Source organism: Poromitra crassiceps (genome assembly GCF_964638095.1).
Source record: "Poromitra crassiceps genome assembly, chromosome: 6".
Classification (NCBI taxonomy): domain Eukaryota; kingdom Metazoa; phylum Chordata; class Actinopteri; order Beryciformes; family Melamphaidae; genus Poromitra; species Poromitra crassiceps.
This window is the reverse complement of record NC_139627.1, coordinates 29673990-29701585: the sequence shown is the minus strand read 5'-3', so window position 1 is coordinate 29701585 and position 27596 is coordinate 29673990. Positions and strand designations below refer to the sequence as shown.

The 27596-nt window shown below is 44.5% G+C and overlaps 2 protein-coding genes and 1 pseudogene across 3 annotated transcripts in view; 2 read left to right on the top strand and 1 right to left on the bottom strand.

The window, feature by feature from the left end:
- The window catches only part of adarb1b (adenosine deaminase RNA specific B1b), a 240448-nt gene extending 230302 nt beyond the window's left edge, over window positions 1-10146 (bottom strand). The window contains exon 1 of the mRNA XM_083638553.1: window positions 9999-10146. The gene's annotated coding sequence lies outside the window, so the exon portion shown is untranslated. The remainder of the gene's footprint in view (window positions 1-9998) is intronic.
- Window positions 10147-19407: 9261 nt separating this feature from the next.
- LOC310777836 (putative methyltransferase) lies at window positions 19408-26399 on the top strand (the record flags this gene model as incomplete). The annotated part of the gene is made up of 6 exons (XM_083638187.1): window positions 19408-19518; window positions 19730-19890; window positions 21287-21503; window positions 24408-24508; window positions 25812-25949; window positions 26306-26399. 6 exons carry the CDS (start codon window positions 19408-19410, stop codon window positions 26397-26399), a joined length of 822 nt encoding a protein of 273 aa, XP_083494313.1.
- On the top strand, window positions 23305-23535 carry LOC310778725 (cytochrome c oxidase subunit 6C-1 pseudogene; annotated as a pseudogene). The gene has a single exon. The product of its transcript is annotated as a cytochrome c oxidase subunit 6C-1 pseudogene (transcript).
- Window positions 26400-27596: the final 1197 nt, after the last annotated feature.

The window sequence follows — 27596 nt, the reverse complement described above, 5'->3', positions numbered from 1 at the left end:
GTAACATATTTCATGTATTTTAGTCTGTGATATGTGAAACCGTGGTATTTTTGTCCAAGGTTATCATACCGTCAAAAACTCATGCCGGCACATCCCTAGATACCTCTTGTTTATTATATCGCAATCACAATCGCAATCGCAATATTGTCCACCCTAATCGCTAATCGCACCTTTTCCCCAAATCGTGCAGCACTAATATAGTCTCTAGTTTTCTGGCTGGGCACGGGCCTTTGTGCCAACAAAACTGTTTTAAACATGGGGAATTCACACCGGCATGCGCTAGTGTCTGATATTCTTACTACACAGCGGCATCGCCATTATAGCTGGCCGAGAACGCGCAACGTTATTACCAGACCAGAGTAAAAAAAATTATATATATATATATATATTGTGAAGAAGTATAGGAAGTGAAACGTGTTCATCGGTTGTTATCCTGTTACCCAGATTGATTAGCGGCACTGTGCGATTCAGTGTGCGGATGCTGAAATACTGGTTGTAGTCAACTGTCTATGCACTCCGGTTAGAGATTGCAACCACCACGGTCTTGTTCACTTGTTTATTAACTTGAAAGTCTGGCATGTGATTGAGCATGTGGTTTCTGTAGGAAAATACAATACAAGTTGAATTAAGTAATTATTAAAATAATGTAACTGAGTATAGCACAATAATCCAGAATCTAAATAATATCACAAGCCTCAAGAATATCAGAAAGATACATGACAGTACACAGCTACAACAAGCCCTCTTCCCATCAAAGAAATTAAGTCGCAATTACAACTTATGCCCACATGGCGGCAGCATTGACCACATTCCTTTCCGTAATTCTTATTAATTGCTATAAGCCATGCTCGTCAAGAAGATGATTGTAGCTACTATCCTACTTTAACTAACATTGCTATGCCATTAAATGAAAATACTCATAAATATTAACTATAACAGGCATCAATTTCGACTGTATATAGTCTACATACAATACTTGCATGCATGGAATTTCAATGACCATCATCATGAAATATAGTCGGAAAACAATTCGACAGCTACAGGGAACTAGTCACACAGCAAACTACTATACAACTGTAACTTATACTAAGTCATACTGTAACTGCTACACAGGTTTGTAGGCTACTCACATTCTAAGCGACGCACACACTGTCACACAATGAAGAATGATAACCAACTCGCGGACCACGAGGTAGTTAAGGGAGTGCGCTCAGGGAGTAATATGCACGGACTAAACTAGCAGGTGCGTGAGGGTTTTAATAACGAGTGGGGTGTGGCTTAAACCTAATCAGTCCAGCAGTGCATTTCTCACAGGCACTATTCTTGAATAGAACAAATCGACAACATTTGGGGATATTTGGAGCTACTTTTCTTCCAGTTAATCAGTTATAAATAAATACTGCAGAGAGGGTAGCAAAGTAGAGAGGACAAACAGAAACAGTAAAATAATGCTGATATCTAAACGCACAAACAGGTAGCATAGTTAGCATTCTGTAATTAGCACTTGTGGCAGCAGAGGGTGCCGTTGCTGCTAATCAGCAGATTTCTACACGTTGGGGATTTAAAAACACATTGCTCCATGAGTTCAGTCTCAGGTGTGTAGTCACCCCCAAAAGCCCATACGACGCCAGCAAAAACCCTGTTAGCTGTAATATTTCATGCAAATCAGCTGAGAACAGTGACTCCTTGTGTTGTTCACAGTCACACTCCCTGCAAGGTGCAAGACAAGAGATAAATAACACCTCCAAAAGTAGTTCACCCATGCTGCTTTAAGATGCCATTCAGCACTACAGTACACAAATGGAAAAGGGATAACACACACGCATACATACATACATACATACATACAGCACATGGGCATGGCTAAATCTGAACCCAGCAACAACTATACACTAATCAGAGTGACTCAAGCGTTCAGTCTCTCTGCAATAACCTAGTTCCACACACTATTTCCTGCTACGGTCGCACATGTCAAACTACAATATGGCTGCTCTTTTTAGTTTTTTAAACGGCATACTAGAATTGAGCGAAATGTTGCATTGTATCAAACATGCACTAAAATATCCTCCATCATGTACTTGCTCAAGGAATGAAAAGCAGATGATAATCTCTCGAGGATGTTTTTCTTAAAGATTTCTACTACAGAGGGCCAGTATTAATGCACAGTCCTGTGTTGAGCCAGTGAGTACTTCGCACAGCTATGCCCTGTGCTGCCCTCCACACCAACTACCAGTGTGTGTGTGTGTAATGTGTATGTGTGCGTGTGTGTGTGTGTGTGTGTGTGTGTGTGTGTGTGTGTGTGTGTGCGTGTGCGTGTGCGTGTGTGCACAGTGTACACCATTGACCGTGATGTCACATTCACGCTTGGATGCTAACCTCGTCTGGCGTGTGCATTAGCCCTATTTTCTATTTTCGCCGAGGATTCATCTCAAGTGGATGTTGCACGAGGTTATGAAAGAGGTTACAAAACTGCGTTAACAAAATTAGACTGCCCTGTGCCCTCGCTTTCACACGACGAGTCTCACATGATGGCAAGTGTTTTTTTGGTTTGTTTTTCTCTTGCGAGGTTTTGCCTTTGCTCCAAATGAAAGAGTCATGCATTCTGTGACGGTAAGCGGCTCACAATCCCAATGTATTCTGCAGGAAGAATGTCTGCAACCTGCGGTTTCCTGCTCGCTGCGACTTAGTGACGGGGGCGATGGGGCCGCACTGATGTGGCCCCCCTCAGGGGACTGCAGAATGTCTCAGTCACGCAAGCTTGGGTCATGCCGTCCGTCCCCCCACCACTACCACCACCTACAAACCCCTAACCCTCGCCACCACCACCTCCACTCCATCCCCCCGATGACAGCCCTCCCTCCTGCACTGGAACATGCTCATCACTAGGCCAGGACATTGCCACATATAAATCCTCTTGAGCTTCTGATATGTTCCAGTGAAAACCCAGACATTCCTTCAGCAGAAAGGTTGACAATGGTTTGGTGCTTTAGCTCAATGGGTAGAGTACCATGGACATCTCCATGATAGCTACTGTAGGTTGCCTCTGTCTTTTATTTGCTGCGTGGTGGAGACTGTAAAATGTTCTAATAATATCTTTGTTTGTTTGCGGGTGTTTCCTGCGTGGAGGGGGGTTATTTATTTTCTGAGTGAATCTGTTTTTTTAGTATGTTGGAAAAATGTAAATCGATAAAAAATGTATCACAAAAAAGGGTAGAGTACAGCACTAACAAAGGCAAAAGGGAGCTGCTTCCCATGTGGGCCACCCGCATCATCTGCCCATGTCACATGGCTTCCTCCTTTCTTTTGTTGTGTATGGAGCGGGAGGGACCTGCAGTTATCATCACGCTGTGCCTTAAGAAAGCTGAGTGACTCACGGGCTGCGTGATAGGTTGGCCGTGCGCTCTTCTTCTTATGAATTCCCTGCAGCTACCTCAGCGGGAGATTTGAAAAATAGTGCCACCTGCAGCATTTGTATCCCGCAAATCTCTTGAACGAATGAAAAAACCCGTCCTCGCCGCATGAGGTAACATAATTAGAGTTGTTGTTGGCTCTGGTCCCCCCCCCCCCGCTGGGTGTTGATAAAAGGGGAGAGACGTTTGCTTTGTCATCCATCTTGGGTCTTCTTTATCCCCTCTGTGGAGAAATGTGTAAATTGCAACCAGAACAGCAGAGCCAGCTGCTCTACTATTGCTCGTCTCCAGGAAGAGCTTCAAAAACAAAACAGGCAAAGCAGTAGACATAACAACACATCATAACACATAGGAGGACAGATTAGTATCCTCACTTTCTCACCATCAAGCTTCAGATATGGGCCAGGTGATTCGGGTTGCCTTTGGAGGATTTCCAATGTTCTTCCTGAAACCTATTTATTTCCATCAAAAGGCGTAACTTGTTGCCAGTTATAGCATGTTTTAACACATGTATAGATCAAAGCTAAGGATTGTGTAGATGTAGTATGAATGGAGCAGAGCACACAGCCTTGGAGAGACACTGCCTGCTTTGTTCACACCATCATTATATCTGTGCAGTACACCATAGATAAACGTATGCGCTTGACCCCTCACCCCCGTACTTAGGCTGCGATGCTTCTGATGCATTCTAATTCACATAGAGCAGCCTGGTAAAACCACCACAATATCACTTTATACACGTGTGCAGAAATGACTTTGTTTTTATACAGCCATATAGGGATGGGGCCATGTGCTCATCTCACAATACCATTCCATACACGATATGGGGGTTTACTAAAGCCATGATGGGCATGATTAATCCATGATCAATGATGATCGATGATAGTGAAAAACACGTGTAAACACTGTGAATTTGAAAAAGGAATGCATTTCTTTGTTTCCAAAACATTGGGAAAAGCCCATAAAGCATAGATTTACCGCATTGTTTCCTCTCAATGTGAACATGTTGGCTGATACCGATAAACGATATTAACATTGCATCGGACCGATGCGGATATGTTAAAAAATGACTAACATCTGCCGCTACAGATATGATTGCCATCGATATATCGTGCATCCCTAAAAAGTTTCGATAAAAAGGTGGAGAGGCTAGGACTTGCTTGATTGGAAAAAACTGACATTGCAATATATTTGGTTTTTGCGATATAGATTGCGATATGTATATGTATGTGCCAGTTCTCCACTCCAGAGTTGGTCTGGACTCTTAGTGAAAAGCTTGTTACCAGCTATGAGCCAGGCTAAGCTAAAATAGACTAGCACTAGCACAATTCCAGAGGCATCCCAACTACAGTTTGGAGTCACAAAAACTGGCAAGGTAACATATGCTACTCTTAACAAACTCTTAAATCGGAGTAAATTATGTTACATCAGACTAGGGATGTTCATTTTGAACAATTTCCATAATCGAAAATCGTGAAAATTAACGATCAATTATCGATTATCGATAGCGTAATAATAATAATAATAATATATATATATATATTTTTTTTTACTCTGGTCTGGTAATAACGTTGCGCGTTCTCGGCCAGCTATAATGGCGATGCCGCTGTGTAGTAAGAATATCAGACACTAGCGCTGTGGCCAGGTAAACAAACATGTTACATGTCAGGTTACATGATGTAAGGCAATCGGCGTCTTCCAGCTTAGCTGACAGCACAAGAGTCAAATCAACAGGCCTGAGCCTCACTGAGGTCCGCAGGCCGCTGGGTGTGTTTGTTTGTGTCCCCGGCGCATGCTGGTGTGAATTCCCCATGTTTAAAACTGTTTTGTTGGCACAAAGGACCGTGCCCAGCCAGAAAACTAGAGACTATATGAAGCTCCACCTCACGTTAGTCGGCTGTGCAATGGAGTGGGGCGAGGAGGAACGAATTCCACCCAAACCTAGTCCGCAAAAAAATAAAAAAAAATAATAACAATAATCGATCAAAATTCCACATGATCGATTAAATTCCTTAACGATCAATTATCGATTTTCGATAATTGATGAACATCCCTACATCAGACAGCTATACATTGTACATTATTCACAGAAAATGAGAACCATGCAAGTTTTCCATTTGTATCAAGCAGCAAAAAAGTTGTAGCATGATGTGCCGGGTTGATTTGCCTTACTTGACATTGCACGTCCTGCGATGTGAATATTGCGCATGTGCGCATTGCGATGACGATGCTGAAACAATATATTGTGCAGGCTGACCCAGAGGCTGACAGGAGTGTCAGAATCAAGGATGATGCAAGACCATGTAATACTTCAAAAACTACACTCTCAATAAGGAGAAGATGTCAAAGGTGTTCCAGTAAAAGTGCTCAGAAGACAACAGAACATCATTTGTACCTCGGAGATCAAGAGGGCCAGGTCACAACTGCAGGGGTTTCCATTGCCATATGATACAGGAGCAGCCGCCATACAAAACATGTAAGTGGCCAGTGGTAGACACGTTAGTGCCAGTGGAGTCTAGGGAGATGCTCCTCTAAAAAGCAATGCATTCATTTTTAAAGAGATCATAAGTGCTTTTTAAACAGTTTAAACATTTTGAGAGAAAAAATCAGATGGAGAAAATCTTAACATGATACTGTGTTGTGTGTTCAGTTACACAGAAGCTAGTCTCGCTGGCCAGCCTCCTCTCCCCTCCGTCCGAGGAGTCTGGCGCCGCAGGTCTCCATAACTGGGATAAACCCTCCCCTGCTCTACAGCTGCTCTCCCATTGGAGCGACTGTTTCGGTGGCAGCCGGATGTCCGCTCACGGCTTATTACAAACTCTGTCATTGGCTCCGACCATGTCAATCAGAGCGGCTTCCGCTCCCTCCTCCCTGTGTGTTGCTGTAAATAGTAGAGGGACAAAAAACCAGCACTCAAAATAAATCCTTTTGGGTTATTTTATTACCTTCAAGCAGCAATGACAATGAACGTTTCGGCGTGAGCCTTCCTCAGCATTGCTGAGGAAGGCTTTCAAGGATTTATTTTGAGTGCTGGTTTTTTGTCCCTCTGTTATTTTTTGCGCCGTGCACCGTAACTTTTTGAAACTTTTGAGAGTGCTCACCAGTCGTGACTTCCAGTCACTGACTATTTGGACAATCGCTGTAAATAGTGCCCTGCCGCCTCAGTGAAAACAACAACGCTAAATAGCTAGCTCGTTGCTACACGCTGAAAACGGCAAGTTGGATTGTTGGAAACAGGGGCACTGCCGCTAAGGGGCACTGCCGCTAAGCACCGCCCATCGCAATCCCACTATGGAGACCTGCGGCGCCAGACTCCTCGGACGGAAGGGAGAGGAGGCTGGCCAGCGAGACTACACAGAAGGTCACCGACACTGGCTCTAGTCATGTGACAAGACATGTTGCATGGAAATTTGTCAAGGGAGATTTAGCCTACAGCAAATAGCCTACATATAAATAAACCTATTAGAAGAAAGAAACGTTTAAATCCTCCCACACAACAGAGATCTCACAAATCTCTCAAATCTCTACAGCAGTTGGAAAATGGAAGAAAAAAGTATAATTGTCCGTCCACATGACTGAAACCGCCTCTGACTCAGTAGTACAATCAGATTCGGCGTGTACCATCTTAAGAGAGATGCAAAATGATCATAATATGCTTGCATATCTTAACCAGTCTGAAGCCAGAGGGCCGGTGCAGCCAGGCCATCAGGATTGCAGAGAGGAAGAGTGCCAGTCACTCGATATGTTCATTTGCAACTAGAACACTGTAGCAGCTCGTTCCCTGGAGGCAGCATGCTTTAGTTTACACCACATTATACTTTATTGATTTGTATATGACAAATGTTCATAGTAATGGGAATTGAAATGAAAGAATTGCCAGCCAGGTAGAAAGCACAGCAAGACCATATTGTTTGGCCCCACCAACTTGATGGAAACAGCCTGAGACTGTTGTAGAGGAAGCCTTGTGTTGTGCTGGTGCTTTTTGCCACACTACATGCCGGGGAAAGTGAAAACATCCAAGAAGGCAGCTGGAGCCATGTCATTTCATCCAGCCTATAGTCTGCTGCATTCTAATCTTTTGTTCGCAAACACTTACTGGCCAGTGTAGCAGGTGCTCCGCTCGCCAAATTGAACATTTGCCCACATTTTGGCACGTGGCAGGTGTTCATTTTGGACCCTGCAAACATCAGAACTCCTGACAACATGACAGGCAAAAACAGAAAAACACCGCTCTAGCTTATAACACAAGGAGAACGACGCGTATCACACAAAAGATTCCCAGACAGACAGTGACCGGAAACAAAGTGTCAAACGAGACGTCTTTTCTTGAAGGTTGTCTGCATTTCAGAGGCTCCGCCATCACAATCTGGAGCAATTATATAAACGTGGGTATTTTGACATTTGTCTACGGTCAGCGAGAATAGTCGCACTGGCATGAGCCAGTAAAAGGCCCTTTAGCCAGCCGACGGTGTACGTAGAGAGCAGAGGAGACACAGACATTGAGCCCCTCTGGTTCTCTTCAAATATGAAACCTCATCTGCACCCACCAGCCTGCAAACACAGAGGAAACCCACTGTCCTTTTACGCTTAGAATGAGCACAGGCGTCATGTCAGCACGACGTAGCGATGATGCACTCATGGCAGCTCAAATGACATGGTCCTCAGGGGAGGGAACATATGGATGGAGGACAGAAGTCGCTAATGGCCACATCGGGGCGTGTGTGGAGGTGACGGCTGTGACTGCTGCCTGCCTCCAGTCAGGCATTATAGGGTTAAGGGAGACCAGGGCTCTCCTCCTCGTGTTGACAGCCAGCAGCGATTTATTAGCGTTAGCCTCAGCGCGGCCTGTCCTCTGCTGCTGCATGGTGCTCACACACACAGCTAGAGCCAATGCAGGTTTCCAGAGAGAGGAGAGGAGACTGCAGACATGAAAAACACAGACACAGGCGGGCTCAGTTTGCCCTGTTATCCTCAGTGGCCGGCCAGGCCTGCACTCTTCTCTCCTCTCTGAACTAGGTGATGAAACCATTACCGGTCTAATGATCAACTGTGATCAAATTCCTGGCGGTTAGTAATACCATTTCAAATTTGAATCATCATTAAAACCGTGTTACCGTGATTACTGTGTTAGCGTGCGTGATTACAGCACTTTGAAAAACACGGTAAATACTGTCCATCATCCCAGACTTGGTGAAATACACTGGAGGGGGGCTTTAACAGGTGTAAGTGAGAAGGATCCTTTAATGTACAATTTGTTGATATTATGAGCGACATGCTACCTGGCATGTTTCATCCAAAGTGTGATGAGTCTGAATAGTATTTCCTAAGCTTGCCACCGGCCCTGACAACGGACATTTTTAGCTGACTCCTGCTGTAGGATTTTGCCAAGAACTCAATTACTCCCTTCAACTGAGCAAATCAGCAAAAGTGCCTTTGCCACATCACTGTTCTGCGAACAAATTCACTCTACGTCATTTCTTCTAAAAGAAACTGTAAGGGTTTGTCTGCAAAATTGCTTTTCCCACATTTTTGTCTTGCAAGTGGATGCAATTATGCTGTCGCTGAATAAGCTCTTGAAAAGAGAAAATGCAAGTGTCTGTCACCATGTCTTGAACCGAATCTCACACTCCACTTCTACTTTAAAAGCCTTGGCAGGGTCTTTCCCTTAGTGGAATAAATGTGAATGGGATTATGGATGGAATGTGAATGGTTATTATCACCACTCTGCTTTGTTGAATGTCATCACGAGTTAAAGTCTCAGAGCTGGATTCAAAAATGTCCCAGATGCAGGGAATCACAAAACTCATCCTTAATTTGACTTGCATTCCCTTGGCAAGTAACTGTGTAAGTAATCATTTTATCCGCTGCTGACTTTCAATATTCCAGCAGATTATTATTATTATTATATTTTTATCAATAAAGGACAATTAAAAAAACAGTACATTTTGGAAGTCTAACCTTCACAAGAGAGCAGCGGCACTTCAAAGTAACGTCAACCTAGTGGACTGCATACGTACCTCTTCAATGTACTGTGTAGCCTACATTATTCAGCCTAGTGTTTATTTTCTCTGCTCTGCTCAAAAATCATGCATGGTTCATCGGTGATATTGCAATACTCTGTACACTCAGGACAGGAGAGCTGATTTGTACACAGCAGTGCATTTCTATAGAATAACTCAATGTGTCTCTACCCCCCCCCCCCCCCCCCCATCATCTAAATGTGAACAGTTAACATCGGGTTAATGTGGTGGAGGCTATCTCTGTACATGATGCGGTCTCCCCGACCCCGGCTAGACCTTCACAGGCAGCATTGACTAGATAGTGGAGAGTGAAGATGACAGCCATAAATCCAACAGTCGTGTTGCCTACATGGAAGACAATCCAACAACGCCTACACGGAGGTAGTCAATATTTTGGATAGCTATTGTGCGTTTTTCTGACCAGTGAATCATCCTGTCGGGCAATGTTCGGCGGGGGATGTTACTATTACATAAACACACCCGGAACACAAGCATATCGGTGTTTGATCACCCGCCGCACTAAAAACGTTACACACACAAAAATGCGTAAACAGCGTAGCCTACTCACGGTTTGTGGAGCGAAAGAAAGTGAGCCTTCTCGGATCCGTTCAAATCTTCTCCACAGTTTCACGTCTAAGCACAAGCGTCTCGTCTGCTGTTGGTGGAAATGAATAGCACGCAGGGCAGGCAGGCAGGCAGGGGGGAGCAGAGGGTGAACAGCCGCATGTACCGCAGTGCTGCTCATGGGCTCTGCTACGCTGCTGCTGCTGGCCTCGAATACTCTCGCGGTGTCGCCACTCAGTGTCAAGCCACACCGGATATACGAATACACCTTCCGGTCGGGATCTTCAAAATATATTGCAGTGTTGCACCCGTTGCACCTCCAGGTCTGACAAGTGAAGCTGGCCAGCAGGGGGCGACGCGACTCCACTGGCTGGAAAAAATAATTCAGATTCTTCTTCAAAGCAGCATGATGTTCATGATGTAAATTTATGCGCAATCTCAAGCGCAATCTCAAAACAGCATCCAATGTTCGGTCCTACCGAATATATATATATATAGCCTATATATATATATATATATATAGAGAGAGAGAGAGAGAGAGAGAGAGAGAGAGAGGCTATATATATATAGCCTCTATATATATATATATATATATATATATATATATGGCTCCTGAGTAGTGACTGCCCCAAAGCCCCATACAGGTTACCATACAGTAGCTAGGCTACATGTAGTTCAATGAGTATTTAAACTTCAAAATACACATGTAGCCTACGCTTTTATTCTGAAGGCAAAATGGACGAGCTTTCTGTATCTCCGGCTAGCTAGACGCACTCTGGCTAGACGCAGCCAGAGCAATCGAGTACGCCAGTCGCCAGTGGATTTCTAAAATGCGTGACTCAGTAGCCAATGAATAGCCAGGAAGGGGGCTCGCGCTACTTTTGAATGCTAAAATAAAGCTGATAAAGGCTACAATTTGATTGTTTAAACGTCGGACCCTGTCAAAGTACATCACAAACTGTTCATTTTGTTGCAACTCGACAGCGCTGCTTAATCCAGAACCTTACTTCCGGGAACTTTTGGAGAGTAAAAAAAAAAGCGCGATACGTGGAGGGAGGCGTCATGTTTTCATTGGAGGTTGACCGTTTCACCATGATGAGCATGCACCAGAGGCAGAGATAGATCATATATATGGATAGATGATGAGGCAGAGCCAGGTAAAGAGGCGAATCGAGGGGGCCGAGAGGAGGAAGAAGTGAGAGCTCATCACTCTGCCGCTGTTTCTGGGAACAACAAAAAAAAATCTTAGTTCTGAGCATTGACCTATGTTCTGAGTTTGGTTTAAAGTGATAATCACTAAGATTTCAGCTTTGTTCTCTTGGGTGACACCTATGGCGACATTACTAATGTCACATAATGTCACTATATAGACGGTTTTAACTTGACAACAAAAACATTCTAAATTGAACCCCCGCTCACTTCCTGTTGCAGCGTTTGCTATGGACATAAAAGAAGAAAAAAACATTCAAGTGCAGGACGACCATTCCGTGAAAACCGTCTATACGAGCGGAAAACAAAAGTAACGATGTCGAGTGAATATTTCTGCAGTTTGCCGAATGCTGAGAAAAAGGAAGTGCTGTGGGGTTGCGCTCTGGTGAAAACCGTCTATACGGCAAAGGCTTCCATCAATAGACCATAGCCTCAATCAACATTGCGAGTGATTCTTAATTTAATTTTTTTTATTTAGATGAAAATCTTTGAGATTATAACTTTAAATCAGGACTCGGAGAATAAAGTCAGAACTCTGAGATTAAAGTCAGAGTTCCGAGTTACTGTCAGAATTTTGAGAAAGAAGATCGAGTTTTGAGATTAAAGTCAGAATTCTGTGGGGGGAAATAAGCATACTATGTGACATCACTGACGATGGCACTGATGATATTATCGATGGTGTACCGGAATTTGAATGTCTCGGGTCCCTAGATCTTTGTGACATAAAAGTAGTATAGGGTCACGAGCTAAAAAAGTTTGGGAACCCTTGGGTTACAGCCAGGTATTGACAGAGAAGCATGTTGTGCATTTAGCAGGATTTGAGGGACAGTGAGGTATCAGGCTGTGTGTGTGTGTGTGTGTGTGTGTGTGTGTGTGTGTGTGTGTGTGTGTGTGTGTGTGTGTGTGTGTGTGTGTGTGTGTGTGTGTGTGTGTGTGTGTGTGTGTGTGTGTGTGTGTGACTCAAAGTCGGGGGTGGGGGGATTTGGTTGGTGGGCTCCCCTGTGGATGTGTGGCAGACACACACAGAGTCAATGGGGGGCAGGAGGCTTGTTGGAGAGCTTCACAGCCATGGGGTAGAAGCTGTTAAGATGGCGTGAGGTTTTGGTCTTGACGGACCGGAACCTCTTCCCGGATGGAAGTCTTTGAAACAGGTGGTGGCCGGGGTGGGAGGGGTCCTTGATGATCTTTCCAGCTCTCTTCCTGGTTCTGGAGTGGTACAGAGACAGCAGGTTGCAGCCGATGGTTTTCTCGGCTGCTCGGATGATCTGCTGCAGTCTGGTTCTGTCCTTGGTGGTGGAGGCAGCAAACCAGACAGTGATGCATGAGGTGAGGATGGACTCCACGATGGCCGTGTAGAACTGGACCAACATTTTCTATGGCAGTTTGTGTTTCCTTAGCTGCCGCAGGAAGAACAACCTCTGATGGGCCTTTTTTGTGATGGCGGTGATGTTGTCCTCCCACTTGAAGTCCTGGGAGATTATGGTTCCTATAGGAACCTGAATGACTCAGTGTTGACTGAGGAGTCGCGCATGATGGGGGGAGCAATTGGGGCTGGGGTCCTCCTGAAATCCACAACGATCTCTACAGTTTTTAGAGCATTCACCGAATCAGTGGTGGAGAAGGGCTGGATACCAGGCTAATATCAGACCCAATTAGCCAAAGTATGTTATATAGCCTACATCAGGGATACTCAACTTGCTTTGCCCAGAGGCCACTTTTGCAAAATGACAGGAGGCCAGGGGCCAATTAATAAACAAATATGAATATAAATCTTTCTGTAGCGGATTGTATGTTTTTACGGTGTCAGCCAGAGTTTAGTCTCACAATTTTGTGCACACAGGATAGTTAGTTAAGTTAAGTTAGTTAAGTACATATACTGTAAGTGCCTGGGCAGCGAGCAGACAGCCATATTTGACAATTTAGCTGCAGCTCAGTCAAACTTTATTTAACATTAGTTTTCAATTGTGAGTTAGGAAATGGTCGGGGGGCCACTCTGCACCCTATCGCGGGCCACATCCTCCCCCCGGGCTGCAGTTGAGTATCACTGGCCTACATCTTAAAACATGACTTTAAGAGATCTTTAAAGGGGCAAAGTGCATGAGAATCACACCACTTTATCACATTCTAGTCATAACAGAGTAGGACACTAGAGGGTGCCATATGGCCACATTATCTTCTTATGCCATCAAGTTGAAGAGGACAAGTAAACACAAGTAGCCCACCTCTCGCCCGCAGCGATGGGTCTTCTCATGAGTCCAGAAGGCGGAAGTCCCGGACTTCCCTTTAATACATTATATACATCCATGGATCTTACGGGGGGAAGTCAATGGGGTTTTTAGAATGGGGATTTCACTTAAATGCGCATCAGGGGGGAACCTCCATCATGAGATGATTTGATGTAGCTATGGTGAGGGGGGAACCTCCATCATATATATCATCATATGTATGTATATGTTGCTATAGTCAGGGGGGAACCTCCATCATATCAGAGGATTTGATGTAGCTATGGTCAGGGGGGAACCTCCATCATATATATCATCATGTATGTATATATGTTGCTATAGTCAAGGGGGAACCTCCATCATATCAGAGGATTTGATGTAGCTATGGTCAGGGGGGAACCTCCATCATATGTATATATCATCATGTATGTATATGTTGCTATAGTCAAGGGGGAACCTCCATCATGAGATGATTTGATGTAGCTATGGTCAGGGGGGAACCTCCATCATATCAGAGGATTTGATGTAGCTTTGGGCAGGGGGGAACCTCCATCATATGTACAGTATATATCATATGTATATGTAGCTATGGTCAGGGGGGAACCTCCATCATATAAGATGATGTTATGTACTGTAGCTATGGTCAGGGGGGAACCTCCATCATATGTACAGTATATATCATATGTATATGTTCAGGGGGGAACCTCCATCATATCAGATGATTTGATGTACTGTAGTTATGGGCAGGGGGAACCTCCATCATATGTATATATCATCATATGTACAGTATGTAGCTATGGTCAGGGGGGAACCTCCATCATATCAGATGATTTGATGTACTGTAGCTATGGTCAGGGGGAACCTCCATAATATGTACAGTATATATCATATGTATATGTTCAGGGGGGAACCTCCATCATATCACATGATTTGATGTGCTGTAGCTATGGGCAGGGGGGAACCTCCATCATATGTATATATCATCGTATGTATATGTAGCTATGGTCAGGGGGGAACCTCCATCATATCTATATATCATCATATGTATGTATATTTAGCTATGGTCAGGGGGGAACCTCCATCATATCACATCATATCGCAGGCCGCCCAGTCTGGGTCTTTAAAGCGTTCGGCTCTGGGTAAAGGGTCGGACCGCAGGCCGCCCAATCTGGGTCTTCAAAAAGCATATAGGCCTAAAAAATAATGGGTCGCGACCTAATTACTAAGGAAAAATGTGGGTCATGAGGCTAGACCAGTTGAGAACCACTGCTCTAAGGCAGACGCGTGATTTCGTATCGCTTACGCAAAAACCATGCGGGGGGGGGGGGGGGGGGGGGGAGGGGTCGCTAGGCCTATGTGCTGTAGCCTATTGTATTTTTAATTTGATATTTTTTATAGTTTTCATTTGCAGGTTAAACTGTCAGCTGAGCTCTGTTATTGAAGCTTTGGCTAAAGGCCTGAATTTTACAATGATGTTTTGAAATAAATGTTTAAAAATCGATTGTGTGTTAAAAGCTTGTGTTACGTTTTCATTGGCGTTAATACACTAATAATTAATTTCAATGTCCGCTATCAAGAGCAATTCAGTTGGTGGTTCATGAAATCGCTGTGCTGCTTGCCCAGCGATTTGTGGTGTGGGAGATTCCAGCTGTCAAAAGAAGACAAAAGACTTGCTCCTGGCCAATCCCAGCGCTTGACTGCTGCGTAGGCGGGCACAGGGCGTGGTTTTTGCGTAACCTATGTGCGATGAAAAATGCAATTCTTACAGAAATCTCCAAATGTCAAAAGTTTTTATACGAAATCACAGCATGATTTTTTTCTGTCGTGTTCCTCAAGGCCTTGGTGTCTTAATCTGGTATTTTGGAGGGATTTTTGACAATATCTTTTTAATCAATTCTTGAGTGGTCAAAAATGGTTAAATCTTGCACCAAATCTGTGTAATAACAAATGGTATCAAACCAAGAATTGCTGCAACAACTTATGAGATGTAAGCACGGGGATGGACATCATACTTTTAATCATAATGTTCTAAACCCAATACTCTAAACTTTCAACATTTGAATAGACACAATAAAACAATGCTTATTACATATTTATTACTAAAAAACTTGACAGTGGTGGCTGCATCTCAAATTAATCTTCAGGTTCACAGCTTAAGTTAAGTTAAGTTATCCTCTGTAGAAGGAGTCTCTTGCGCTTCAGCCCCTCCGCAGTGGGAGGTCGGTGCTCTCAGAACAGGACGGTATGATAAAGAAAGGAGGATCCTGGAGCACTCAATTCACTGGAATAAGGTGTTAATAAGGTGCAGTGACTAACGTTTCGACGCACAGCGTCTTCATCAGAGTAAAAAAAAAACTTGGATGAAGACGCTGTGCGTCGAAACGTTAGTCACTGCACCTTATTAAAAATCACTTTCCAGTTAATTGAGTACTCCAGGATCCTCCTTTCTTTAAGTTATCCTCTATTTATCCCCACGGGGAAATTCATCTGCATTTGACCGATCCTCTACTAGGAATCTTCCTAGAACTAGGAGCAGTGTGCAGCCGCAGTGTGCAGCCGTAGTGCAGCGCGCGGGGACCAACTCCAGTTCTTTTGCCAGTGCCTTGGTCAGGGGCATTGACAGGAGTATTAACCCTAACATACATGTCTTTTGGTGGTGGGAGGAAACCGGAGCACCCGGAGAAAACTCACATGAACACCGGGAGAACATGCAAACTCCACACAGAAAGGACTTGGGATGGACCCAGAACCTTCTTCTTGTGAGGCAACAGTGCTAACCACTGAGCCAATGTGTCATCAGCTTACAGGCGATGTTTACCACTTCTGTGTGGCATATACTGTTGACATGCTATCTCACCCTAAATATCCCCTGTCTCCCCTAAAAAAGACAATTGGTGTCTGGTCGGGAGTGGAAGAGGTTAATTGCTTATGTGTTTAAATCAAAATGGCTCTACACATCCTGAGAGCCCTGAACATGCTATGTAAGCTTTAACTATATTGCTTTTTCAAATGCCAATCTTTTCCACAAGTGTTTGCATAGCCAGGCTACTCAGGCTCTCTGCAACATGGTGTCACTGTTACAGGCCTTTGGATTGTCAATGTCCACTAGGAACACCACTGCAGTGATGTCACTCGAGCAATTGGTGTGATGTCATCAGTGATGTCCCTCGAGCAACTGTGATGTAGTATGAGCTGATGGCGCACAGTTGCACGATGGCGCCAGTAGGTGGGTAGGCGGGGTCTGTCTGTCTGTCTGTCCATCACAATTTTGGGAGCCCGCTTCGCTACTTACTCTGGAGAAGATGATGCGCCATGGCTGCATGGTGCATCATCTTCTCCAGAGTAAGTAACAAAGTAGATTACATACATACTTGAAGAAATGACTCTTAAAAGTACAAGTACCCCCCCCCCCCTGCCTTGAGTATGGCCAAGCCTGATACAGCTAATTATGACCTAATGGTCACTGTATCGTGTTGGCCTCACGAGAGGTTTAGCAAAACAAATGTTTCATTCTGATTAGAAACTGGGGGTTTAGTTCCACTCCATTGATGTGATGGTGATACCAAAAACAAAACACTTTAATGAGAACCCCAGGGACGTGGTGCAGTATGTTTTACTTTTAAAATGTTACATTAATGTGGAATAATAACATATGAAGTGGTCAACAGGTCATTATCTCAAGGATGGTGCAGCCTGGATAACCAACTAAAAACAAAGATGCCTTTCGGTTTAAAGTGAATAAGAATAAACAACAGATTTTGTCCATCATGCAAGTGAAACCAACAGTGCGTGTACTGCCTAACCCAATGACCACACGCACGTGTTTGGAAAGACTGTAATAACGACAATTTCTACTACAGTACTCCTGGTACATTTCTCATGGAAAGTACAAAGTCCATCCATCAGTCAGGCCTGTTTTGGCAGCAAAGACTCTGCATGGATGATGCAGTGTGTAAATTTGACTTCTGTCACATTCAAGACTTCTTTGTTTCTTTCTCTGAATAGACATACACCAACACAGTTTTCCTCTCAAAATACATTAATTTGTCGTGCCTCCTCGCCCCATCATATTCTGGTACCTTTCACAGCATATTTGGATGCGAATGTTCCTCCAGCATCCTCATTTCTTTATCCGAGCTGGGCGAAGACTTTTTGCTCAAGGTTTTTTCATTTTGGCTATCAGGCTGGGGTGGAGAGATGCCGGTTTAAGGCCAGGTCTGAACGGCCTCTTAGACTGTGGTTGTACTCTCACTCAAATCTAGAGTTAACTGTTAACTACAGATTCATTTAACTTGCCCTGACTAATCTTATTCACAGCCCAAATAATATGCTTCCCATAGGTGCATTTTTTCATGTTCATAATATCACCCATTATCTCAACATGCAGTGGTTAAAATATGCAGAGACATAGCTACTCTGGCAATGCAACGGTTAAGCAAGAGGCCCTGCTTCTGATTTACACTGTTGCCAAATGTGCAGCTGAGTTCACAGCACAGAGCGAACACCCGGCTTCACATGCAGCCTGCTGCTCATAGCACAGAGCGAACACCCGGCTTCACATGCAGCCTGCTGCTCTCATAGCACAGAGCGAACACCCGGCTTCACATGCAGCCTGCTGCTCTCCACAAGTAAGTCACTTTGTCCACAAACAAAATATATCTATTCTACTTTCATCTGTGCCGATCAGATTTGTACTGTAGCTGTACTAACCCGGTTTTGTGAGACTCATACTAGGCAGCTCTATTAGTTTACTAGACTTAAAAACTCACCGGATCCTTTGCATACGGTTTGTTTATTTATTTATTTATTGTTTATTTGATAGGGTTTGTGTTGCAGAGATAACAGCTACACCATTTAATATCAGACAATGTAACTAGTTTGTATAGAATCTTTCAACACACTGGATTAAAAGAGCTCCAAGATACAGACAGAAATGTCAATGTCACATGTGTAAATGCAGAACTACTGTATATCTACTTTGCCGTCTTATCTATTGCCAGAGAGGACTGATTCTATTCTGTACCATTCACTGACTGACTGATGAACTGCTAAGTAAGCCCTCGTTCACACCATACGCCGAAGCCACGCTGAAGCTACACAGCGCTATGGCAGTTTCATTTCGGCGTCTTTGTAGGCGAGACCGTTCACACCAGCCGCACGCCACGCCACGCTGAAGCCACACTGAAGCTACGCTGCAGCGATAGTTTCAGCTTCTGGTCTATTTTTCAAGCGTGCAGTGCGCTGCACCCGAGCTGCCAGGCATGAAGTCAATGCAAGTTGACTCCCTCCCTCCCCCCGCTCACAACTTGCATTGACTTCATACCTGGCAGCTCGGGTGCAGTGCACTGCATGCTTGAAAAATAGAACAGAAGCTGAGCGAGGTGCTGAAGGGGAGTGCTTCTGGTGTGACAGGTTTAGCGTGGTACTCAGCTTCTGTAAGCGCTGCTTTAGCACTGCTTCTGAATAGGGCCTGGTGTGAATCTAGGCTAACTGTCTGCCTGTCTGTCTGTCTGCCTGTCTGTCTGTCTGTCTGTCTGTCTGTCTGCCTGTCTGTCTGCCTGTCTATCTGCCCTCTGAATGACTGTGTCCCTGCTGCCGAGTCACTGTTTGATCTAAAAAAAGACCAGAAGCGCTATACTTCAGACAGTTATAGAGGGTATGCACGTGACGTCACAGAGGCAGAAGTCACTGCGGGGTCACGCCCACTGAGTGGCAGCAAGACTGAAGCTTGAATGCATTAATCAGCCTAGACACTGTAAATGACACCTGCTGCTCCAAGCAGGGAGCAACAGGGAGGAACCTGCTGAATGTTTTGCCACTCTGTCCTGATTGAAGGGGCGTGTTCCTGATTGAAGGGGTGTGTTCCGGTGGAAAGTGACATCAGATAGATAGAGGAGGAGTTAAAGGACAACAAGAGCACAGTTCAGAAGAGCATCCAAACTATACAGGGGAAACAACACAAGAGACTGAAGGAGAAGAGCCATGACGTACCGCTTGTTTGAAGGGAAAGACCATGCCTCCATCTACCAGAAATATCGCTTCGTGCCTCCAGATGAGCTCAAGGAGATCATACTTCAATACATGGATAAGAAGGTAGGCATAACGATCATTCTGTCTAGTTTTGTAGTGTAGAATGTGTGTTCTCTGAAAAGTACAAGTGAAAAAGCTGCTTGCTGTGTGTCATAAGTGATATGTAGCACTTCAAGGCCTATGATTTCATATAAAAAAATGATACTGTAGTGTACACCATGCAAAATGCACAGATTTTCAATGTAATGACAACAAATACTGAACAACTGTTCAGAAGGGGCAGCCCCATGTGCTAGCGGTGGATCTGGGCTGCGGGACGGGTCAGAATTCACGGCTACTGGCGCCGCACTTCCAAGAAGTGGTGGGCATGGACATCAGTGAGCGTCAGCTGGAGGAAGCGAGGGCCGTGCCAGGCTATCCGAACATCACATACAGGTAGGAAAGAGTCACATTTTTGGTGTGTGTGTCTGTGTATGTGTGTGTACAGTATACCTTTGTCACCATGTTTCTCTATTACCCTCATACACATCAGCTCTACCTCTTCTCTCTCTTTCTCCATTTCTCTCGTTCCATTCAGACACTCATTATGTGAGAGAGATTACAAAGGTCAGTGTTTTTTCAGCCTAGCAGTTAAACTAGGGCATCTTCATTGTCAGGGTCACGTTCCCATGAAGTCGGCCTAACTGAGGACAATAAAAGCTGTTATTGATCTGACAGAATGGGCTACTTCATGGAGTCATAGGCGACTAAGACAGGGAACATTGTACCCTGTATCTCTGCATTGGAAAGTGAATGTTTTGTTGAAATGCTTTTCTCTTGATTCTGTACATTATGATTTGTCGTGGGGCCATCCTGGCTATTGTAAATATGATATAGTGTCTTGTAAGCCCATGTGGGCTGGGCACCTTTAAGCCCCCCTCCAGTTAGTTCCTACCTGTTTCACGTTGATGTTCTATGAAAACATATATGTGCACGCACTGACAACCCATGTCACCATTTGTGCCAAAGAGCTTAGATTGATAAGAACCGACAACACAGTCTCACAGAAAATTGTATAATACCAACGATATGGACCAACGTTGCTATTTTACAATTTCGCCTCGAAAATTGTAAAATAGTAACGTTCTGACTAGAGGTTAGGGTTAGGATTAGAGTAGGGGGAGGGGTTAGAAACAGAAAATCTCCGTAAAACACGCCCAAACCCCGCCCACCGCTGTAGACGCATACATTCCCATTTTACAATTTCTTAGCCGACATTGTAAAATACCAACGTTTGTCCACAAACGTTGCTATTTTACAATTTTTTTGGAGAAGATAGTTTGTTCCACTTTCCACTGCGACATAAGACTGCAGCAGACGCTGTAAAATGGAGTGAGTCTATTCAGCTGTAGCTCATATGTAGTATCAATATTTTCCCCAAGTCTCTGTGTATAATAACAAAACTACGAAGTGACAACAACTACATCTGACTGACATACAGGTATCTTCTCAAACTCCACTATGAAAGTTACAAAGCTTTTGTGGCTGAGTGGTTTAAGATGCGTGCTTTGCAATCAGAAGTTCAGTGGTTCAAATCCACCATGGGTTTTAGCAATCTCTGTCCCAGGCTATAGCTTTACAGGTCCGGTACATGTAACTACATACTGTATGAATTACAGTGAATATACTCACTCCATTTTACAGGTCTGGTACCATGTAACTACATATGAACTACATATGAACACCAATGTAATTAGTGAGTGAAATGTTATGGGGGGGGGGGGAGGCTGATAGTCTCTTTCAAGTAGAAATATTTGTGTTTACCGATGTGATCTTTCTGTTTCCCCGGCAGGAAGGGGACAGCAGAGGAGCTGCCGTTTCCAGATGGCTCTATGGACTTAGTGACAGCGGCATCGGCGGCCCACTGGTTCGACCAGCAGCGCTTCCTGGCTGAGGCGAGTCGGGTTTTGAAGCCCGGAGGCTGCATGGCTCTGCTGGGCTACAGTGATGATAACACCAGGCTTCACTACCAAGCCTGTGGAGACAGACTGAACCGCATCTATGAGGAGGTGGGTGCAGGTTTACAATGTGAAATCTACATTATATTGTCAAGATCTAATTAACAATTTAAGTATCAATACTCTGACCTTAGTAGCACACACCAATAGAGTCCCGTTCTAGTTTTGTTTGAACTTTTCCCCCGCCATTGACATGATATCACGTCAATCCGTGATTGAAAATGCTACTGCAGTTACACAGAAGCAACGGTTATTGTCCACCAAAACCAGGAAGCAGAGAAAAGCAACAATCTCCCTCCAGAAAACAGCTCCAGCCTGGTGCCTCAAAGCACTGCACCGAGCAGCTTTGACTGAGGCGACGCGCTGTATGGACTCCTGGCTGACAGTCACTCAAAGCTGAAGGAGTTTTTTCACAGATGCTGGCAAATGTACACAAGTCACTTCTCCTCTCAGGTAGATTAGTAATCCGGTTTGTGAACCCTCACACTGTGTAAATTTCAGCCGTCAGACATGAGCACCAGACCTCCAGACATTGAGAACTAGAAGCCCCCGGCCAAGACGAGAGCGTGATCCCCACCTCCTCTCTCTGAGGGCGGGGTGAATCTCCCCCTCGCTCCGGTTGCACGGTAAAAGTTGTGACCAGAGTAACCAAATCTTATGGGGTGCATAGTCCGTTATCCGCCATCAGAGAGGTGTGATTCGGTTCAGGACCCATGAATATGAGTTTTCATTTACAAAAAGGCTTTTTTCTCTGCTTTTTGGGGAGAGACGGACGTTTTCGGTGAACACTACCTACATTCATTGAGGAGGGGGCGGACCCCCGAGTCTGGAATTTGTGTAATATTCTGTGAGAGGCAGCAATGTGCTTCAAGGCATCCAGCCGTAATCCAATAGAAGAAGAAGAGGACTGGAGCAGTGTGATTGATGGGCTTGGAGGGACAGAATATAGGGAAACAGTGGATGGATAAATCCAGAAGGTAGTAAGGCCGTGGCCACACTGATCTGTCAGAAAATGGACAGAATTATAAAACGGATAGATGTATGTCTGTTGCATACAAGTAACCTACTTGTACAGCAGGCGGCGGCGGTAAGCAGGTGTCAGTGACCCGCCTATAAACCGAGAGAAGAAAGCTGGCGTTAGCTAGCTGTTAGCTCTGTGCGCTACATTACTTATGTGGCAATAAAATGCCACTGAATGACCAGATTGATGTAATGGTCGGCAAGTTCGACCTTATTGGCTAAACGGACGGTGACTATCCGACCATCTGTCCATCCAATACATCCATCCAGAAAAAGTTCAGCCCTCTTGAACTTTTCTGTCCATCAAAACGTATGCAAATTTGCTGCATACGTAACGTATGCTTCATCAGTGCTGCACGGACAGACGGACAGCTGTCTTGAAAATGAATGGAAGTGAACAGAGAAATGAACGCAGATGGACAGACACCACGGATCAGTGTGGCCACCCCCTAATCATTAAGGGGGGTTGCATTAGGGCTTAATGCAACATAAAGGGTGCCAACTGCCATAAAACACCACAGAAGAAGAAGAGGACTGGAGCACACGATATCACTGGTAATAAATGTAATAAGTTGCAAAAACTGATGTTTCCATGTGCAAGAGATTCCTTCTATATTAGCACAATTACTCAATTGAAATCACTGATGACATCATCATCGAGTGCTCGGGTGACATCACCAAATCTATGCTGATATCATCAGTGTTTATGACAGACTGATGATGTCATATACATTGTGACATCATCAGTGATGTCATAACTCCTTCCCTGCAGAGGCTATAAGTAGGACCGGTGGGTTTCTCTGAACGTTGTAATTCTTACTGGGAATCCATCATGTCACTGCCAAAGCCTATGATGAAGGGGCTGCTGGGAAAGCGCCTGCGGTTCCATCTGCCCATCGCTTTCACTCTGTCCATACTGGCTGCAGCCGCTTTCAAGTACAAAGTGACAGAGCCCAGGAAACAGGCCTATGCAGATTTCTACAAGCAGTACGGTGCCACCAAGGAGTTCACCGCCATGAGGGAAGCCGGCATCTTCGAAAGTGTGCGGCCCTCTGGCAATTAAGCACTGTGTGTCCCTTATTGTCTGAAGCTGAAGTTCCTTCTTGCCCCTGGGTGTTATTTACTGATCACATGTGAACATCACTGTGCTGTTGTTACTCTAAAATAAACTCTTCTATAAACTAGGGCGGAAACTGCCCGCTAAAGGGTGGTGAACTTTTTGTGGACCAACACCAACCGACAGAGAGACTTATAGAGCTGCTGGTCGCAGTTAAAACAACACCAACCGAAAGAGAGACTTTATAGAGCTGCTGGTCGCAGTTAAAACAAGCTCGAATTCACAATCGCTGCGACTAGATATGCAAATTTCCAATTTGTGTGGACCAACCAACAGGGTGAGTTTTAGAGCTGCTGGTCCAACTGGCTGCAGCTAAAAACCATCGCAGGTGTTGCTGCAATTTCTGCTCGTGCAGGCATTTGATTGGCTGTACGTCGGGCACGTGGTGGGATTAACGTGGGCAAAATGGCTGACAGCTTTAGATTAGCCATCAGTGTAGGCATAACTGATATGTCATTTGATCAATTGTGCTCAATTGATGTCATTCGAATAAAATAAAATTAAGTTTAACTAGAAATGAGCACGCAAAACTTCTGGTGCAGATGGTGCTGATGATAGTTTAGTCCGGTGGTCTATCTTCTGAATCTTTTCAGCTTGCTCTAAGTCAGTGCAGAGGCTCATTTGTCAGCAGGCAGCTACAGGCAGCTACACTGTAGGGAGAAGGTTAATGAGGTATCAGGTGCACCTCATCCACCAACACTCACTTCAAATGCCACAAATGAATACACATACATACATACATACATACATACATACATACATACATACATACATACATAATAAAGCAATAATAAAACTTTTACACACATTTCTTATAGGTGAAGGAAGTGCTGTTCCCGTACACTAGCAGTCAGGTGGCAGTAGCCAACGATAAACTGGAAAAGCTGTTCGCTGCAATCCCATTCCCTGACAAAGAGAGGTAACTCCCACACCAGTACCAACTCCACACCAGTTGATGTAAAATGCACTGCCTGACAAAGAGAGTTAATGACCTTAGCAGAAGGAGACAAAGAAGAAACAATTTGCAATAGCTGCGACCACATAATGTGAATTTCTGAAATGCAGGGTGGCAGAGGCAGAGTAGGGTGGGCTGCCCCTGTCATCCTGCATTTCAAAACTTGCCCTGCTTCTGCCACCTTTTAGTCAATTGGCATGAACACAAACACACACCTTCACACACGCGCACACACACACACACACACACACACACACACACACACACACACACAGACACACACTTGACAGCCATGCAAAATTTCAGCCCTCTGCCCCTGCCATCCTGCATTTCGAAATCTGCCTAAAACTGTGCCCGCTGGGGTGGTGAACTTTTAATGAGCCGACCAACTGACCGACCGAGAGTGACTTAGAGAGCTGCTGGCCGCAGCTAAAGATCACTGACTATAAACCAGAAACCACCCAGAATGTCAAATTCTGCCATTCCCCCAGCCCAAACAAAGACAGATATAGTGAAGGAGTAAATCAGCACTGTGCTGTTGTGTCCATGGCTAAACAGAGCACCAGCCCAGTCATTTTGTTCACTGACAAAGAACGATAATACTGTAATATAATAACTAAACTAAACCAAAAATGATTGTCTTGTCATCTGCTCTAACAAATGTTCTGCCTTTAAAACAAGTTGCGGTTGTTGATGTTTTGAATGCATGCCACAATAAAAAAAAATCTGACATATTTTTATGGATATAATAATCAGTGTATAATAATAGAACAAGCTTTATTATTTATTATTTGAAATAAAAAGTGACAGAGATCTACAGAGTGGCATCTTTTCATCCTAAAATCACTTTGCTGTGCCAACATATATTTACCAGCCGTGGCTGGTATTGTTTTTTCACCTTATGAGTCTGGGTGTGTCATCATAGCAAGTCTGTCATGTATACTGGGAATCACAGAGAACACATACACACACACGCACGCACGCACGCACGCACGCACACACACACACACACACACACACACACACACACACACACACACACACACACACACACACACACACACACACACACACACACACACACACACACACACTTTACGCCCCTGGATCACATTCATTTTAAGTCGCGGCTGGCTTGATCCCATCACAAGATGGTCTCTAGTTACATCTATCTGTGTATGTTTGTGACTGTGTGTGTGTGTGTGTGTGTGTGTGTGTGTGTGTGTGTGTGTGTGTGTGTGTGTGTGTGTGTGTGTGTGTTCTCTAGGATTGAGTGTGTCCAGGTGAGCTCTCCCATCTCGGTGCGGGGTCTGCTGGGGTTCGTGGAGTCCTGGTCCATGTTCCAAGCCTACAGGAGGAAAGACCAGCAGGCTGCTGAGGGGCTTCTGCTCAATGCTCAGAAGAGGTAAAGTATGCACACGCACGCACGCACGCACGCACGACACACACACACACACACACACACACACACACACACACACACACACACACACACACACACACACACACACACACAGGCAACATTTTCACAGATTGCAAATGTAACAAACATGATCAAGGTCATATTTAAATTCAATCTTACAGTCGTGTGTCCATTTTGAAGAAATTCGAACTTTCATTTTACAGATAACCAACCCAAGCGATCTATGGTGCTATCAGTAGTAAGCTGACGGACCAATCACTAACCTGCTTCCTAGGTTTCTGAACCAATCACTGACCTGCTTCCTAGGTTTCTGAACCAATCACTGACCTGCTTCCTAGGTTTCTGGAGGAGATGGGAGTCACGTCCCCTGACACTGAGATGGAGCTGACCCTGGGCTATTTCTGCATCCTGGCATCAAAACCAGAATCATGAACGCTAGTACAGCTCTGTGTGTGTGTGTGTGTGTGTGTGTGTGTGTGTGTGTGTGTGTGTGTGTGTGTGTGTGTGTGTGTGTGTGTGTGTGTGTGTGTGTGCGTGCGTATGCGTGCGTGTGTGTGTGTATCAGTGCAACCCAGTCACCAGAATAAAGCTTTGGCATTTTACATGTCTGAAAAGCAGGATATGTACAATGTCAACGTCAATTTGAAACATGACATTGTACATCTATGATCTCATTGTAAATTTGTACATTGTAAGAAAACAACGCAAACCTCGCTGCCTTTCCAACGTTAAACAAATACAACAACTTTGTTATGTTTAGGCAAGTAAAACAACTTGGTTAGGCAACAAAGCAACTTGGTTAGGTTTAGGTAACAAAGCAACTTGGTTAAGGTTAGGGAGGCTTATAGTTTGGGTTGGGGTTTAAAAGCTAAAGTAAAAACACAATGTTCCTCGCTCGAGGGGCAAACTGGTGCCCTCTAGTTTGCAAGACAAGGAAGCTACAGGTCCGCCAATCCCACCCCTACACCTACGCGTATCTGTGATATGCAACATATTTTCATTCAGAAATGTTCCGTTCAGAAATGTATAATGCTGACATTTTATTATCAATAAAACAACCTAATTTTTGCAAATTTTCCTTTGTTTTCCCTGTGATTTTCTTGTGTCATGTTAATTCAGCATATTCCCAAGTGGATAAGTCAGCTGAGAGAAGACCTTTGACCAGGCTTATCAAATAATCCTAACACGCTGCCTATGGCCATTTCATTGATTGTACTGATAAGCCTAGCTCTTTCAGGAGTCCGCTTTCAAGCTCCTTTAGGGAAACGTAGGAAGCTGCAGATCCATTTAGTTGTGTGTGTGTGTGTGTGTGTGTGTGTGTGTGTGTGTGTGTGTGTGTGTGTGTGTGTGTGTGTGTGTGTGTGTGTGTGTGTGGGGTGTAAGAGGAATGTAATAGGGCATTTAGGGCGTTTAATTCTAAAATGCCATATATCCATTTTGGGAAAATGTTGCCACTTTGAATTAAACACTCATTATTTCAAAAGCTATTGACAGCTATTCACGCACGTACACACGCGTGCATGCTTGCACACACACACACACACACACACACACACACACACACACACACACACACACACACACACACACCTACACACACACACACATACACACACACACACACACACA